This window comes from Microcebus murinus, chromosome 4 (genome assembly GCF_040939455.1).
Source record: "Microcebus murinus isolate Inina chromosome 4, M.murinus_Inina_mat1.0, whole genome shotgun sequence".
Classification (NCBI taxonomy): Eukaryota; Metazoa; Chordata; class Mammalia; order Primates; family Cheirogaleidae; genus Microcebus; species Microcebus murinus.
Window position 1 is genome coordinate 33,954,804 of NC_134107.1, and position 19,538 is coordinate 33,974,341.

The window sequence follows — 19,538 nt, forward strand, 5'->3', positions numbered from 1 at the left end:
TATTTGTTTCTAATCTTAATATGGGCATTTCTATGATAGCTCAAGTTATCATCATTCAAATAGTTTTTAATAAGATAAGTTAGTTCAAGTAATGTTTACATTTGTTATAATGACAATTCAACCAATAGAGGAACAATATTGTCTTGTTCAGCATTGAATCCATAGTATCTTTTTTAAAGTCTGGAAATATTTGGTACTCAATGAATAATTTGTTGATTGAATGGATAGATGATAGGATCAGGAATTAATGTGGCAAAGTGGTTTTAGGGAAAACACATTTGGAGGGCCACAAAGATACTTTGTTTATGTTTTTCTCTAATATATAAGTATTTTTGAGGCAGAGTCTTGCTCTGTCACCCCAGCTGGAGTGCAGTGGCATCATCATAGCTCAGTGCAACCTCAAACTCCTCCTGCCTCAGCCTCCCAAGTAGCTAGGACTATGGGCACCTGCCACCATGCCCAGCTAGTTTTTTTCTACTTTTGGTAGAGACAGGGTCTCCCTCTTATTCAGTCTGATCTGAAACTTCTGTCCTCAAGGAAACCTCTTGCCTCAGCCTCCTAGAGTACTAGGATTACAGGAGTGAGCCACCATGCCAGGCCAATGTTTAAGTAACTTGATTTGTATATCATATCAATAGATGACAGGATAATAACATGATAAGAATTTGTGAGAACTGCTTTGTTAACCATAGTCTGGTAGCATAGAATAAGGCAAAACCCAGATAGCTAGATTTATCCTAGGACATTTAATTTGGATAGTTGTTCAATTATAGCTATTAAAACATCATTGAAATTCCAACAGGAAAAATAACTTATCTGAGAGCCTGGAATTGCAGTCCTTAACCTCCTTACTTTTTTCCCCCCAATTAACTATTATTTTCATAAAATACTTGAAGGTCCAACCACATGTTTATAATTCCTATGTAATTACATAAGGAAAAACAATTTCTGGTTGTGCTATTTTAGTGGCATTAATATGAATCAATAGTATACGTGATATCAGTCATACCTATCTGTTATAAATATCCCATTGCCCTTTTATTTATTGATGACAGACATTATCTGGACAAATGTTATCTGTGTTCATGATGTCATTAGGGTGGGTGATTTTTATTCCATCTACATTTATTAGCTGTGATTCTTCTCTAAAGAAGAATTTTCTCTCATCCTCTATTTTTGTTTATCCTGAATTATAGCTGATTCAGGAAAGTAGGACAAGTGCTTTTTTTCCCAGAATAGTAAGTTGGTGCCCCAGCAGTCTCCAAAGGTGAATGATGAGATTAATAAAGTTTTAAAACTTTATTCTAGTATTATTAGATACTCATGGGGTTTCAGTCTTTTACATTTATTTTTGTATGTTCAGAATGTCCCATTTTGGGGCAGTGGGATTCTCTTAGTTGGCTCCTGTGTACTTTTGACATGCCCCACCTGAAAGAGGGTGTATTAGTCGAGTTCTCCAGAAAAACAGAACCAAAGGAGGATATGAATACATATACCCACTCACACACATGTCTATTTATCTGTGTGTATATGTTTATCTATCTATCTATCATTCCTTGTTTTTAAGCATAACAAGGTGTCATACGCTCACTGGTTCCTTTCTGGCCTCAGACATGAATACTACAGTGATTTAAAAACATTAAAAAGCTCTTCCTCAACAGTTGTAAATTTTACATCCTCTCTTTTTCTCCTTAAACTTACATTTTTATTCCATTTCTTCCATAGAATTTTATCTTTTAAAATAGATTGAAAGATTTTTTTTTTTTTTGAAACAGAGTCTCACTCTGTTGCCCAGGCTAGAGTGCCATGGCGTCAGCCTAGCTCACAGCAACCTCAAACTCCTGGGCTCAAGCGATCCTCCTTCCTCAGCCTCCCGTGTATGGGACTACAGGCACGTGCCACTGCACCCGGCTAATTTTTTCAGTGTTTAGTTGTTTGGCTAATTTCTTTCTATTTATAGTAGAGACTGGGTCTCATTCTTGCTCAGGCTGGTCTCGAACTCCTGAGCTCAAGCAGTCCTCCCGCCTCGGCCTCCCAAAGTGCTAGGATTACAGGCATGAACCACTGTGCCCGGCCTTGAAAGATCTTTCATAGGCCACTCTGTCGTACATAACATGTTATTTGACTAAGTTTTAAAAAAATGTCCTGTGACCATAAGGTTACAAGTATTGAAAAATTACTTCAGGACTGAGTTTTTATTATATTTATTAGTAACATACAATTATTGAAAGCAGCATGAATACATTACCATTTTTGATACCTACTAAACATGAAAAGAAAATTTATGAGAAGTATATATTGATATGGATTGTTGAAGGTGCACTTTATAATTTCTTGATTAAAGAATGGTGGAATTTTCCTTTGGCTTAAGGTCCTGGAATGAGCATAAAAGGAATGCCTTTCTTTTATAAAATGAGAAATAGAGACTGTCCAAGGATAAACTCTAGTTAGGACAGGCAGCTTCTTGGACAGATGTACTTTAAAATAGCATGTATGTGGAAGGCAAGGATCTGGAAATTGATTTCCTTAAAACTATCCACACTTGCATGCCCCTTGGAAAGTCTTCACAAACTGTTATTGGTACTTAGTGCCCCAACGTGAAAACCCAAGACTCTGCTCTTCAATAGCTTACACATAGTACCAAACACATCACACTCATGAGGAGGGCACTATTCTAATCCCTATATTACAGATGAAGAAACTGAAACACAAAAAGGTTATGTGACTTGTCCAAAGTGACATAGCTAGTAAGTGGGCAGCAAGGAGGCAAACCCAGGTTCTGTGGCTACAGAGTCCAGACTCATAACCACTATGTACTCAGATTCCTTTTTGTAAAAAAGGATAAAAGAGCAGATCTAGAGGTTGGGCATGAGAGGGGAGCATATATTCAAAGTGAAGAAAGTGGAAGTAAAGAAAAATAGTGGTTTTTCAGTGTGTCAGTGAATAAACTATGCATGTGTTAATAAAATATCGGTATTCTGTTAAAATCCCATAGTATTTAGTGTTCATCAAATTAAAATTAACACATTTTTATTCCTTTAATTTCTAATGAACAATTGGTTCTCATTTAATTAGTAATGTGTGAGATGTTGTCTGCTGAAACCCTATTGTATTCTGCATATTCTACTTAACCTGTGAATATGTTCTACTTTTAGTGAGGATAACACTGTTTTTATAGTAACATTACAGAAGAAATATTGCATTTAATGATGGTAATGATTTCACACTTACATAACTCATTCCACTAAAAGCATACTGACTATTTTACAGAAAATAAAAAACCATATCCATCACTGAAGTGATTACCTCTTTTATGAAAATTAGGATTATAATCATGCATAAGTAAAAAGTAAAACTATTGCTATATTGCCACAGTTATTTTTGAATAGTTGGGCATAAATTTTATTTTTCAATAACTGGATTTTATAATAAACACATCAGGGCAGTCAATGGATTTTGTTCTACAATGTGATTTACTCTGTAATCATATAATTTTGCCTTGCTATACACAGCTGGATTTTCACTTTTAAGCATGCCCCAATTAGGGAAGACAACCTATGAAAGAATTCAGTAATCAATGGTTGTTAAGGATGCTTTAGAAGAGAACCTTAGCTCTCCTATTGTGAGAAGAGGCAGGAGGAGTATGAAGGCCAACAGTCTTTCAGTCTCCAATGGAAATACCAGAAGAGTGCTGGGTAGAGCACCCTTATTTAATATTGAAACTTCTTTTATTAAACTATAGTGAGAGAAATACCTTTTCATATTTTATATAGATTCAGATTCACCTATTTATTGAATGTTTACCATGTGCTAAGCACTATGCCACGTGCTTTCACTTTCACCGTTTTATTTAACCCTCATAACCATGTGAATAACCTTGCTTTGCAGATGAGAAGAAGAGGCTCAGAAAAGTTGTGATGCTCAAGATCACATAGCTAGAAAGTGGCAAAAAAAGACATGATCATTCTCTTATATACCATATATGTGAATTTCTCCATAATACTTACAGCTATCCATTATATTTCTTTTATTCTTTCATACGCTTGATTAGCAAGTGTAACATCATATTCTTTAAACTTCATATTTCCTATAGATTATCTAAGAACCTTAGGGGTTAATTGTAGTTCAACAAGGAAGTCCTTCAGCTGCCCTCTCCCAAATAAGGAAGAGCCCTGTCATCGATCAGTTTGTCTGTTGGTGCTACTGATTTAATTGGTGGTGCTGCTGTTGCCATAGCTTCTTGCTGACCCATGTCACCGCTATTATTTCCATTGCGTGCATCATTTGACTGGCTCTATTGGCCCTTGCTTTAGGAAAGTCTTTCCAACTCAGCCTTGCAGCTGGCTTGGTCTCTGAAAGAGGGTCTTTGAAAGAGGGTCTCTGAAAGAGGGTATATTAGTTAGGGTTCTCCAGAGAAGCAGAACCAAAAGGATGTGTGTGTGTGTGTGTGTGTGTGTGTGTGTGTGTGTGTGTGTGTGTGTGTGTGAGAGAGATAGATTGCATAACAACGTTTCAGTTAGTGATGGACCACGTATACAATGGTGGTCCCATAAGATTATAATGAAGTTAAAAATTGCCATCGCCTAATGATGTCATAGCGGTTGTAATGTTGTACCACAATGCATTACTTTTTCTATGTTTAGATATTTGTCTTATGATTGTTACACTTGGCTATAGTATTCAGTATAGTAAAATGCTGTACAGATCTGTAGCCTACTAGAGGTGGGTAACCTATGTCCTCAAGGCCACATGTGGCCTTCTAAATCCCCAGGTTCGTCTCCTTGATTGAATCCAAACTTCACAGAACAAATCCCTTTATTCTGTGAAATTTGGATTCAGTCAAAAGGCCACACTCATGGACCCAGAAGGCCACATGTGGCCCCAAGACCATAGATTCCCTGCCCCTGGTAGGTGTGTAGTAGGCTAAACTATCTGGGTTTATGTATGGATACTCCATGAGGTTCACATTGTGAAATCACCTAATGGCACATTTCTCAGGATGTATTCCTGTCATTAAATGATGCATAATGGTGTATATATATATATATGTGTGTGTGTGTGTGTGCGCGCGCGCGTAAGGAGAGAGACAGAGAGAGAGAGAGAGAGAGAGAGAGAGAGAGAGAAATTTAAGAATTGGCTTAAGGGATTGTGGAGGCTAGGTGAGTCCAAAATCTGACAGGGTAGGCTGGCAGGTGAGAGACTTAGGGAAGAGTTGCAGTTCAACTCCAAAGATAGTCTGCTGGGGAATTCCTTCTTACTCAGAAGAGTTCAGTCTTTGTACCATTAACCTTTAATTGATTGGATGAGGCCTACCCAGATGATAGAGGGTAAACTGCCTTATTCAAAATCCACCCACCCATTTAAATGTTGATCTCATCCGAAAAATACCTTCACAGATAACACCCAGATCAAATATCTGGTCACCATGGCCCAGCCAAGTTGGCACATAAAATTAACCACCATGGAGGTGTCAACGGAAAAAAGCCAAGTCTGCAAAATAATTTTAAAGAGATTTATTCTGAGCCAAATTTGAGGACCATGACCCGGAGTCACTGCCAAGAGGCCTTGGGCAAGTGGACTCGCTGTGGCTGGGTTACAGTTCAGTTTTATACATTTTCAGAGAGACAGGGGTTAACAGGCAAAGTCACAAATCAACACATGAGAGGCATACATTGGTTTGGCCCAAAAAGGAGGGCCATCTCGAAGCGGGGACTTACAGGTTATAGGTGGGTTTAAAGATTCTTCAGATTGTAATTGGATAAAGACAAGAAGCTTTGTCTAAAGACATGGAATGTTTTAACATAAACTGTTTACCAGAGATAAGCCACCATTTGTTGCAAATTGAGGGCGTGCAGGTTTGTCTTGCATACCCTTAGGCCTGTTAATGGGTTACAAAGGAAGTGTCCAAGAAGGGAGGGGGGCATGATAAGGCCTGTCTGACCTCCCTCCTCCTGGCAGGCAACTTTGCCCTTGAATATTCCTCTGGCCATGAGGGGGTCCATTCAGTCAGCTGGTAGGGGTTGAGCATTTTAGTTCACAGAGGATAATTCAACTTTTTCAGTGCTGTACACTGGATCCCCCAGATCACAGCTTGCATTGCCTGGCCTTTCAAATCTACCTCTCCCTCTCCCTTCCTCCCCCATGCCCCTCTTTCCTTCCTTCTTACAAACACACATACACCCCACACAGCCATTTTTCTCCCAGATCTCACTCTTCCAGAGTAGAGTTGCTGTGTTAGAGTTGTCTACTGCAGACCAAATCTTGCTAACCTTTTTATATCCTGGGAAATCCAGAATGTAACTTAAAAGCCTATTAGGCCCAGATTTTGAAAATGCAAAAAGGCTCACGTATCATCTCCGAATAAAGAAAAAACAGACCTCTGAAATAGGAAAGGCTGCTCCCCATTGGGGAATAGAGCTAGTGAGGAGTAAATGCCTTTCATTCTTCCTTGAAGAGTAAATAAATATCTTCACTTCAAGACAAAACGGAGACTTTTTGGTACCTTCTTTAAAAAGAAGCAAACAATAAAATCTTTGGTAGGTCCTATGCATCCATATGCAGCTATAGTGATATAAAGTACTATCTCATGTAAAAAGGAGGCTATTGATATGCAGATAGGTGACCATACATCTTGATTTGCTTGGGACAGACTCAGTTTGGCATGGTGACTTTTTTTAATTCCCTGACTATGCCTCAACAGCAAGGTAATTCCTTTGAGGTCTTCTAACCCAATAAGCTTGGGTGGGGGGAGACAGCATCTGATCTTTCACAACTGGGCTGGTTTTATTGTGTGACAAAAATAAGTTGACACAGCCATTGACTTAATAAAAAGGACTTTATTTAGCTCTCAAAAACAAAAACAAAAAAAGAATTCTTAAAGGAAAGTAGTTTAAAAAGGCTTAGAATCATAGTCTTTTCTTCTACAGCTACCACTTTAGTGTGCTATTTTTAATGGTTTCAGTTTGGGATACAGAAATAGTTGAAATTTTCAACCCTGAAAGGCCCAAAACCCCAAATTACTGGACCCTGATTTAAATTTAGATTCCAAGCCATCCTAGTATTCTCCCCATATCCCTACTCTGAGTCAATACCACGTATTTTAGGTTCTTGAAAGCAACTTAGTTCAAGAGAGTGTCAGATGTTTCAGGACTAGGTTTAACTACAAGTAACAAAAACCCAAATTAATACTGTTTTGAACAAGCTAAAAGTTTATTTCTCATGTGAAAATCTAGAAGCAAGTAGTCCAGGGTTAGTATGATACTCCTTGTTGCCAGAGATTCAAACTCCTATCCTCCCTGGGTCCTGGCTTTCATCCTTAGCATCATATCAAATTAAAGATGACCAATCCAGAGATAGCCATTTTCTTCATTCTAGGTAGCAGAAAGAAGGAAAAAGAAGGGCAGACTCACTTTCATGGATAATTTCCATTAAAATGCCATTGGCCAAGACATGTTCATATGGTCCTACTCAACTACAAGAAAGACTGGGAAATGTAGTCTTTATTTTTGACAGCCATATGCCTCAGTTAAAAATCAAGCATTCTAGTCTTGTAGAAGAAGGAAGGAATACATATTGGCCGACAATTGGCTGTCCCTGCTACAGTTTATGCAAGCATTAGAAAATAATATATGGACAAATGAGAACATTGCAGCACAGGCATGTGGTACATTCTTAACAAAATAGCCAAAATTATCTTTTAAAAAAATATTGCTTGTTATTCCAAATACTCCAAGGGTTTTCTAAATCTTACAAAGCCTAACAATGTCTCACAGAATCCTATGTTTTCTTTACCTCCTCCATTGCCTTTCTAACCTCATCCCAACTACATTCCCCCTTGATCATCAATTCATTTACTTTTGCTCTTCTTCATACTTGCCAGATATATTCCACCTTAGGGCCTTCTAGATATCTGCCTCCCTGAATATCTACATGGCTAACTTCCTTTCCTCTTCCAAGTCTTTGCTCAGATGCTACAACCTCAATGAAGTCTATGCTGACAACCCTATTTAAAGTTGCAATTCTCTCCACCCTTATATTCCCAATCTATCATCATTTTTCCCCATAGCATTTATCACCTTTTAGCATCTATACAGTTTTCTTATTGTGTTTATTATTTATTATCTATTCCCTCTAAAATGTAAGTTACACAGGGTACAATCTTTTTCTTCTTTGTTCACTGAAGCATTCTAAGTGCCTAGAACAATGCTAGGTACAATGTAGGTAATCAATAAGTAATTTGTGAATAAACGAATGCTTTTATTTCAGAACAACAGAAAAAAGGTAAAAGTAATATTTCTATTACTTTAAAAGTAGTATCTTTTCCTTAGTCATGGTATGTCATTTTGCCTTGGGATTCCTCATTGTTTTAGTGGGCTACATCAGTGATGAGACCTTGTAGCTATTTCAGCATGTGAGTGCATAGTTACACCCTGGAAAGGGTGCTATTGATAACTTGCTTTGACATTATTTCTTATGGGCATATTGATTTGGTCTTAAGAAATTTTAGGTTGTCTGTATGTATTATTCAAGGTTTCTAGGTTGCAAATAAGAGAATCTCAATTCAAAGTAGCTTAAGCAAAAAAAAAGGAAACTGTTGGATCATGTACCTAGAAAACTCAAGAGATGTGGTTGTTTTTAATAGCTGGTTTCAGGGATTGAAATGTTATCATCAGGAATCTCACTTTTTGTCTCTTTTGTCTGTTTTCATCTCTTTTGGCCTCATTCTTAATGATGGAGGTTTATAGTCTTCTTAAAGCTAGCCATCCCAGAAAATAGAGCACTACTTTCTCTTCTTCATCAGAACTCTGATTTACCAGTCTTTGTGTCTGGGAATAGGGCACTTTGATTAACATGTCTTGGGGACACTCATTCTCTGTCTGGAAGTCAAGGCCACATAATTGACAGTCCCATCAGAATCTGGAGGAAGGTAAGTTCCAAACAAGAAGGAATGACAAAGGACGGACCAAAAAAAAGTGTTGTGCTTTTTCAGTAACATATTTCACATGTAAATTTGCTTATATAAGTGGTGTTATAGCAAACAGCAAAAATTAAAATATTTTATAACAAATTAGCATTTTTTCTTTCTTAAACAGGATTATACCAATTATAGACTTAGATTCATATTTTTAGATTCATATTTTTTCTTCCTTTAGGCTCTCATCTCTGTTAATTTCTAATGGAATTTCACATTTAATAATTGCTGTGTGGTCTAGAATATGATGACAAGTAAATCGTGATTAATGTCCAGCCTCTATTTGTAACCCAGTAGGATTTTACATTTTAAATTTAATAACATTCTTTATCATTCATAGATGGAAATGGTAAATACAGAAGCAGAGGATCACAGAGAAGCACTATCTCAGTCTTCTTTATCCCCCTTGACAAAAGTAATGGAGTTATCACAGCAAAGCCACCCTGAAGGTACCTTGGAGGGGAATACTGTGGACCCAATTTACAAATATGTTTTGAATGATTTACCAAGGTAAGAATATTATTTCAGCAGCTTAAATTGAATTCTGAAGGGGATAAACATGCTTACAGAAAGTTGTCTATGTAAAAGTTCAGTCAGTATTTCGTAGTAATGATATAAATAATAACTTGGAGATGTGATGGGCTACAAAGGTAGTTGCCTGGAATAGAGCCCTTCAATTTTTCCTACTTTATGGGAAGAAACAAAGATAGATGATGCAATAAACATAAATTATCCCTTGGATCTGACTTGAACAGGTAACATAATAATTATGGCAGGTAATATTTGCTATGTGCCAGTCACCATGCTTAGTACTTAATATATATCATATCAATTTTGTTCTCAAAACAACCCTGGGAGGAATATAAAGCAGATAGTATTCTAAACATCTCCATTTTGGCTATGAGAGAACAAAGACCTAGAGATGATTATTAACTTGACTAAACTCACACAGCTTGTATATAGAGAAGGTAGAGTTTGAACTCAGATGGATCTAACTCCACAGCACTTTATCAGAAGTATAAAGCAGAGGGTACAAGGGCATTTTTCCTGGTTTTTTTCCTCTGGTAGAAAGTAAAAGAACTAAAAGGTGTATGTCAGATGTTGATAAACTATTGGCTGGCTAAATGTGATGTCATAGTCTTTATGTTCGCTAGAACACTGAAACTATAATAGCACCACAGAAATTATTCATAAATTAGAGGTTATGTTAATCTCTTTATAGAAATGCTAGGTTATACTTATTTCCTAGAACAGATTGAGTGTTTGCTTTTTTGGGGTGTATGTATGTCACTAGATTAAGATGAAAGTAAACTTAAACTTTCAGCTAATCTTTTTTTTTGCCTAATTCTTCCCAGTTTTAAGGCTATATTAGCAGTTTATGAGATCCTTTGGACAGTGTACTAACTACATGGTTAGGTAATTTTTAAAAATGAATACTCTGTATGTTCTATTGTAGGGATATAATTTGCTCATATTAGTGTTCTTCCTAATAAGACAACAAAAACATTTCTAAATATGATTTTAAAGTATTCCCTTATATAAATGCCAATTCTAGTATAATATGTATTTGGACATACTTTTACTGCCTTTGGAATTTATTTTTTCCAATTTCTACTTCAAAATGGTATTACATTTACTTTTTATTGTAATGTTTTCTTTTCTTTCTTTCTTTCTTTTTTTTTTTTTTTTGAGACTGAGTCTCACTTTGTTGCCTAGGCTAGAGTGAGTGCTGTGGCGTCAGCCTTACTCATAGCAACCTCAAACTCCTGGGCTCAGCAATCCTTCTGCCTCAGCCTCCCAAGTAGCTGGGACTACAGGCATGCACCACCATGCCTGGCTAATTTTTTCTATATATATTAGTTGGCCAATTAATTTCTTTCTATTTATAGTAGAGATGGGGGTCTTGCTCTTGCTCAGGCTGGTGTCGAACTCCTGACCTCAAGCAATCTGCCCACCTCAGCCTCCCAGAGTGCTAGGATTACAGGCATGAGCCACCGCGCCTGGCCTGTAATTTTTTCATGTACATTTTTAGCTACTTTATTTTTTTCTGGTAGAGCTAAATGGACTTTCATTTGTTGAGTTTCTGCTTTTCTCTTTTTTTGTTCTTTGGCTCTGAGTCTCTTTAACTCTGGCTTTATTTGTCCTTTTTATTATATGTCAGTCTTTCTTCTCATGTGACACTTTCCTACAGCCTGTTATTTTTTTAGTTTTTGTTTCAATGTGCTTCTTCTGTTTCTTTGTTTGAATCCTAACTTTTTTTTCTGTCACTACTGCCTGTTACCATCAACTGTGATTATGATGTACCTAGAAAATGAAGTAACCCTTTTCTTGGCAATTGAATGGAAATTTGTAGACAATGCCCAAAGGTCTTTTACCTTCATGAAAAAGAAAATGATGAGTTTCAATCTGAAAGGGGTCAAGTTCATAAAGGCTAATGTCAATCTAAGATTCATTGGTATTAATATGATTATCAGAGAGAAGCAATTTTCTCTATGAATAAAGACATTTTCCCCCTGATTGAGGTTAAAACTTCTCTTGTTTCGGTCTTGTTTTCCTTGCCACCTTTCTTTTACTATCTTTATGGTCTTTTTATGAGAAATAATTATTAAACTATAGTCAATTTGTTTTTCCTTTGTTTATGTCACAGAGGTGATGTTTTTCTTCAGTAATTAACACATTGTACTTTTTATAAAATATGCCCACATATATAAAGTCCGTTCAAAATACCTATACAATGACCAATCACTTTATTTTCACATTATTACCTGATGCTATTCATTTAACTTTTGTTACATTTATATTATTTGCACTTCTTTTCTCTCTTTCTTGTGTTCTTTCCATGTGTTTCTCCTGCTGTCACTTTAGGTTGATTTTGCTTGTAAACAGAGTGAAAACTAGGATGCCACTCCCACAAGAAAACTAACACCAATATTATAAATGTATTCATCGCATTGTGCTACTTGCAGGGTGGGGAACCTACATCCTTAAGGTGAAATGTGGCCTTGTAGGTCCTTAATTGCAGCCTTGTGACTGCAACTAAATTCTGTAGAACAAATCCTTTTATTAAATGTGGTGCAGCAGTGAAAGATGAAGCTTTTATTGCTTCCTTTGCTGCTTAAAAAGAAGACTCTTGAAATCAGAAGTCCACAGGTTCCCCAGCCCTCTAGCCTCATTCCTGTGGCTACTTCCAGGAAAGCAGCACAACAGGAAACCTTTCATACCCAGCTGTGTTCTGATATATTCCCAGATGACCCACAGCCAATTATTTATTAGTAACAGGTATCCAGAGGCATTTTCACCATGCCCATAGAAGGTATGTCCAAATGCTGAAGTAAAAAATTCCAAATTATAATTGCATTTTAAAATTACGAGAATGTAAACAATTAATATCTCTTTCTATCCCACATATAAAATTTTTTTTAGTAATTTTTAGCCAGTGATCATCTAAGGAATGTAATTTCATGATTTTTATAATGGAAAGTTATAATGTTTTTTTATCCTGCTGGCAGCTCAGGGTATTACCAACTCTTACAGTTCCCTGAGGAGGCAAATTACTTTTAGTACATTAAATGAAGACAAATTAATTTTTAAAAAATGAATGCCAACAGTTTTATGTTATAGGTTATCTAGGCTGTTTTTTTCACAGACAAATCTTGCTTTCAAGTTTACTAACAGCACCTAATCTATTCAGTCACTTTTTTATGTCAAAACTTATCTTGGGTATTTTTACTTGCAAAGAGTAAGACCCTTTTCGAAATATAAACATTTGGATATATTGCCTTTTCTAAGGACATTTTAAGTCTAGTAACTTCATCATGAGCTTTGATTCTTATCGTGGAATGCGTGGCAGAAGGGAGTTAGAGGGAGGCAGTAATAGTGAATGAAGAAAAGCAACACTTTACTGTTTGAGACCTCTGTTGCACAACAGTTTTCACTTTCTCCAGCTCATAATTTTTTTTCCAGACTTTTTTCTTCAAGTCTTTAAAAAATATCTCCACAGATCTAAAAATTATTATATTATTTCCTTTAAAAAAAGTTAAGACTAAATCATTATTTCTAGAAATAATAAAATAATTAGTCTTTAGAAATAATGATTTCATTATTTCTAAAGACTAATTATTATTTCTTTCTGAAAATTTAAATTCCTTCTGTAAAAGTTTTATATCTATAAATCCCCCAATTTTAGATTGAAGATGTGCCTTATTTTTATCCCCTTGTAGTTTTACACAAGCAAAAATATTTTTCCCCATTTCAGTGGAATGATATATGCTCCTGATCCTATACTCAAATGGGTACTTACAAATCTTAGAAATTATTCTTCTTGTTTAGGATTTCCTTCTTTTACAAGTAAAAGTAAGAAGTAAACAAGTTTTATATAATAGACACTTACTGAATATCTTCTATGTGGCATATATGTAGTTTGAACATAATATTAATACATTGGTTATTATTCAGTCATTGAGTTGCAAGTAAATATTTGATGTGTCATAAAATAACCTGACATTGCTCTGCAATTGGAAAACCATTATGAACATCTTTAGGCCAAACTAAAATTATATTTTCTTCTGGCATTAGAAATAAAACTTGTGGGGAATTGTTTACTTTTATTATTATCTCTTTTATTACTTACTTTTTATGATGTTTAAGTTACATTTTATCAGAGAATCTAGCACTTGTAGAAAGTTATTTGTATTATTGGAAGTTATTTGTTTAAGCAAGTTGAGGAAAGGGCAAGATGAAGTTTAATGAAATCTTTACACTTTTTGTACTCCAGAGATTTTATAAAAGTTGACATTCACCAAACATATGTGGAGTTATTTCTTTTATTGGTTGATTTCTAGTATTTTAAACTGGTGAATTATTATTAAACATACTTATGGTTATCTTCCTTTATGTTTATATTTTATTTGTATATATTTGATTTAGGGAGCTTAATTACCATTAAAATAGTAATAAGTAAAGAGAAGTTTTACAAATAATATTTTTAAAAACCATAGCTCTTTAGGAAGGCTTAAATGCCATAGGAATATAAAGCAAGAAATACGTGCTTGTCAAATATACAGTATAAATAAATAATTTAGATGAAAATGGTTGACTACATTTAACAAAGAGACTACCAAATAATGAAGGGCTAAAGAGTGGTTGTTAGATTTGATGTACTTCATTTTATATTGTAAGTAATTACTATCCATAAAAATTCTATGGTTTCTGTATAAGAAAAAGAGACATTTTGACAGGCAACACTAGTATGAAGCGACAGCAAGTACAAGTCCTTGGCAACTGTCATTATCCTGCTGTTGAATTCACATCCAAACTGTGTGATAACTTAGACCAGCGTGTTTGTTATTGAGCCATGGTCTGTCAAAGTAGCCACACTTCCTATTTCTGAATAGAATTATTAGCCACATGCAGATTTGTGCCATAGAAATCTACACTTACCAAGGATGCTTTGTGTTTCAAAAAGAGGGAAAATAAAAACTCAGTGTTATTTTATGTTTACGCTGAAATTTCTAGTGAAATGTTCCTGATTAAGTAAAAGCAGAATTTTTAGAAAATACCGGATAGTTTATATTTTAACTCGTCATGAAATTAATTCAATGTTAGTAAGGGTTTTTAATAAAGCTAAAAATAAAACAAAGGTAATTCAGATTATTAATTACTTTATATTAAATGTCCATTGCAGTTTTCTCTATGCAGGTAGTAAGAGGCTGATTGTATAAGTTCGGCCACTACGAGTGGAAAGTAACAGAAAATTTAACTGCAAGTGACTTGAAAAATGAGGAATATTTATTATCTCACATAAGAAGACTTCAGAAATAGAGCAATTCTAGGGTTAAATTCAGTGGTTTAGCAGTGTTATCAAAGAGCGTGGCTCATAATATCTTTCTCTCTGCCATCTTCAAAATATTGACTGGATCCTTTGACTTGACCCCTCCTGCTTACAGGATGGCTGGCTCATCACATGTTCACTCCACAATGTCCGACTAAAGATGGATGTTTGATCAGTTATATCTCTTTTTTATTAGGGTAAAAAAACCTTTTCCCAGAAGACTTCTTATATCTCATTAGCCAAAATTGGACAACTTAACCTGTCAGGGGCAAGACAAATGAAGTTACCGGCATTGGCTATTAGGTCTACCGTCATTAGACCATTAAGGATGTGCCCACTGGAGCTGATCAGAGGCTACTTTTCCATGGCCATATTAAGGAGGATGAATTCCCAAAAGTAACTGAGGCTTTTTATTTAAGGAAAAATAGGGGGTGACTATTAAGTAATCAACATTTCCTGACATAATTCTTGGCTTCTGCTTTATTAGATTTTATTTCTTAAATTGTGTTTGTTTCTTGTCAATGACATTTTTTGACACATTTTTGCACAATGTCATAATTATCAAAAAATAATTCCTACATATCAATCACTGAGTTCCTGTGGAAATGTAAAAGATATAAAATGAGAATCTTGCTCTTGCAAAGTAGGATATGAAATCATCTGAAATCATATAACAACAAAGCAAACATAGCAATATGTAAAACAGGACATCAGTTTATACACAGGACCTGGGGGAATGATTTGGAATAAGGGATGACTAGGATCTGGTGGGGTTAATGCCTCTCATGTGTCTTGTCAGCTTGAATAGCTTTGATGAGGTTTTCTCTATGACACTAATTCCTTAATTTCTCCCTATAGTAACCAGGACTTTTCCTTCACAGTTAATCACAATCAGTAATTGTAGATTTATATTTGTAACTATTTGTTTAACATTTCTGTCTTCTATCTGACAATGTTATTATGGAAAGGGCTCTAGAAAATCTAATTTTTGAATTCAGATTAACATTTATTAAACACTTCTTGAAAGAAGAACAGTAATGGGTAGAGATTAGCTGAGTGAACACCATTGGTTAAAAGGCATATAGATAAGAACTATGGGAGGCAATGTGGTGCAGTTATAGCTGAGGGTTATTACAGGGGGGCAGTGAGCACCACCACTTGGTAGAAATCCTTGATATGAGACCGAGAATTATGACTTTTTTAGGAGTTTTCCTCAAATTGCTATAAAAAGCTACTAAGGTTCACTAATGCTATTACAATAGAGGAAATGAAAAGAAAAATTGCTGTGTCAAAACTAGAGTCGTCGCCTTAATTCTTATCATGATCTATTTATTTAATTCTTATCATGATCTATTTATTTGTTTTTTCTGTACTCCTTCCTAAGCATATATTCTCATATTTTTAGACCTCACATCTTTATTTAGTTGTTGCTTTGTGAAGCAAAAATTGTAAATTAGATTTAGTGAAAATCCCAGAGAATAAGCACAATTAAATACTATACTGAAATATCAAGGGAGTTATAATTCCACAATGTATAAGATCTATCCCAGATAATGTTTTTGAATATAATAAACGCAAAATGTAGATGAGATATAGTCCTGTTTAAGAAAAGGAAGGTAGCTTAGTTAAACTCTTAACATGCCTTTCAACTTTGTAATTCTATAATTTATATCTCTATTGTATTCTATGTAGAATTGTTTAAAAGATTAATTTACCTAAATTTTTATACTTTTAAATTAAATGAGTTTTTATTGATACTATTTAAGGTTAAATTATGACATGTTTTATTTCATCTTCTTCTAAGTATCATCCTTAAATATTTGTATATTTTATATACATATAGACACATGTTACCATATTTGTTCTTTCAAGATCTAATTCCTAAAGAATGATTCATATTGCTAAAAGAGGTAATATTTTTCTGGTAACTGACCATAAACTGTAATTCAGAAATAATATAGCTGACATTTTTGAAAAAAATACAGAAAATTTACATCCAAGTTAATCCCTCCTCCCCTTAAAATAGCCAGTTCAATGAGTGTTTATTCTAATAATATTGCCACTTCTCAAAGCATTTTTTTGTTTCTCTTTGAATTTGGCATCAGAACCTGGGCATGTTCTTTTTAATATTCTCAGAATTTAATAATGATAAAATTTAATCTTAAGTAATTGCATTTGAATTTTCTACAAAACAAAAACAAAATATTTGAATCTAAATTTGGTATAAAAATGGATATTTAAAACAGGATAATTGTATAGCTAATGTGGAAGGCAGAATTTTAATATAGCTCCCTAGATCCCCATTACCTGGTGTATATGACCTGTATAATTCCCTATTCTGGAGTGTAGGCAAGGCCTGTGAATATAATGGACCATCAACCACATGATTAGACTGCATTATGTGGCAAAGGAGAAGAGATTTTCACAGATGTAGTTAACTCATGTAATCAGTTATCTTTAAGTTAAACAAAAGAAAGATTATTCTAGTTTTGCCTAACTGAATCAGATGAACTTTTAAATGAGAGAGATCATAGGAAGAGAAGCCAGAAAGCTAGGCTACTGCTGGCCTCAAAAAAGATGATAGTCATTATGAGTTCTAAAGCTGTCAGGAATTGAATTCTGGCAATAACCTGAATGAGCGTGGAAGAGGACCCTGAGCATCAGATGAGACTGCAGCCCCAGCTGACACCTTGATTTCAGTCTTGTGAGATTCTGAGCAGATGATTGATCTAAACTTTGCTCAGACATCTAACCAACAGAAATAGTGTGATAAGAAATAGCTATTATTTTAAGACACTAAGTTTGTGGTAATTTGTTTTATAGCCATAGAAAACTAATGTTGATGGAGAAATACATGGTATGTTGATGTGTAGACTGATAGATATTTTTTTAAGTATTTTTGAAGTAATGTGATTGATGTTCTTGTATTAATCCAATGTAGTGGAATTTAGGTACTACTACTAATAAAAATAATAAAAATGTAGGTTCCAGGCTGGAAAAAAATGCCTTATACCATTGTAAGAGAGCAAATAATACAATGATAAACTGAAATATTTGACAGAAATTAAGGACTAGCATTTTATATAATGGGGAATAATCAATAAGATACAGTGATTTCAGCTATCAAATCTACCACGGCAGGTGTGGATGCACAGGAAGGAAATGCATTCCTATATACAAGGGTTAACATTGAAATCTTACTGAAGAAGGAACTACCTGGAGTCTGTTTCTATGTGAATTATTAACAGATATAATGAAAAATTTTTAGTAGAGACATATCATAGACTTCTAGGACAAGATGATAAGATTGACATAGAAATGTTAAAAGGAAAATATGTGTTGTAAAATTAGCATAGGTTCCAGAAACAATAGAATGCCTGAACAAAGGTGAGGAGACAATGAGTTGTTTTTTTTATTTTTTGTTTTTTGTTTTGTTAGCACAAAAGACCATTTCCTAGAACAATCAGTTTAGGAATCCATATGGAAATGAACTATATCTGTCCATAAAGCTACAGATGAGCCAATAAATAAAAGTGATAACAGCACTAAATTCAGTATCAGTTGAGAAAGACAAAGTTGAACAAACTACCATACAAATCACTGAGTTTTATAAAAGACAGCAGTAACAAAATGTAAATATTAAAAGAAATTATAATGTAAAATTTATGTGATTAATACTTCCCAAGAAGCACAGGAAAGACAGGATGTAAAAGCTCAAGCTCAGGCAATGCAGAATTTTGGAGCTGAGCTCCCTGCATAAAGTCAGGAATCATGAAAGACAGATGTACCTATTGATGAAAAAGGGAATAAAGAAGTATTGTTCACCAGCACAAGGAAGCAACAATAAATGGATATAATGTATTTTAAAGTTCTTGCATTGTCTGAAAAATAAAATTAATAATTTATATTAAACTTTATTAAGATAGGGATTCATATTGTAATAGCTTCTGTAACCAGTAAAAATAAAGTTAAACATTGTATAGAGTGCAACCTAATAGAAAGGGAAATGAAGTAATAAAAATTATTTTTTAGTCTAAAGACAAGAAAGAAGTGAAAATGAATATAACTCAGATAGGAAAAACAGAAAATAAATAGTAAGTGTGTTAGAGTTTTCCAGGGAAACAGAACCAAGAAACTATAATATACTGCACATATAAAGTATTGGCCCACCTGATTATGAAGGCTGATAGGTCCCACAATTTGCCGACTGTAAGCTGGAGACCCAGGAAAGCCAGGAGTGAGGTTCAAAGGCCTGAGAGCCAGCAGGCTGATGCTGTAGATTCTAGTCTGAATCTGAAGGCCTGAGAACCAAGAGTGCCAAGAGCAGCAGAAGATTGATGTCCCAGTTGAAGCAGTAAAGCAGAGGAAGCAAGAATCCAACCTTTTCTGCCTTTTTGGTCTATTCAGGCCCTCAACAGATTGCATGATGATACCCAACTGCATTGGAGAGGACTATCTACTTTATTTGGTCCACCAATTCAAATGCTAATCTCTTTAGGAAACACCCTCATAAACACACCCGGAAATAATGTTTCATCAAGTATCTGGGCATCCCATGGCCCAGTCAAGTTGATTCATAAAATTAATCATCACAGTAAAATTATAGATGTAAGCCCAAATACTACAAGCCTTGTTTGCTCATGTGTAAAAAGAAAATGATAATATAGAGCTGTTGTGAGGCTTGAATGGTTATATAAAATGCTTAGAATAGTGACTGACATAAATATGTGCTCTGTT

General features: G+C 34.8%; 1 protein-coding gene across 3 annotated transcripts in view; it reads left to right on the top strand.

The window, feature by feature from the left end:
- Positions 1-19,538, top strand: part of DCDC1 (doublecortin domain containing 1) — a 96,488-nt gene that overhangs the window by 15,358 nt on the left and 61,592 nt on the right. For 2 of the 3 annotated variants that reach the window (XM_076002054.1, XM_076002055.1), the window contains exon 3: positions 9,312-9,481. In XM_076002054.1, coding sequence (XP_075858169.1) covers positions 9,312-9,481 — 170 coding nt within the window. Of the gene's footprint in view, positions 1-9,309; positions 9,482-19,538 lie in introns of those variants that run through there. The other variant, XM_076002056.1, reaches the window with a different exon arrangement.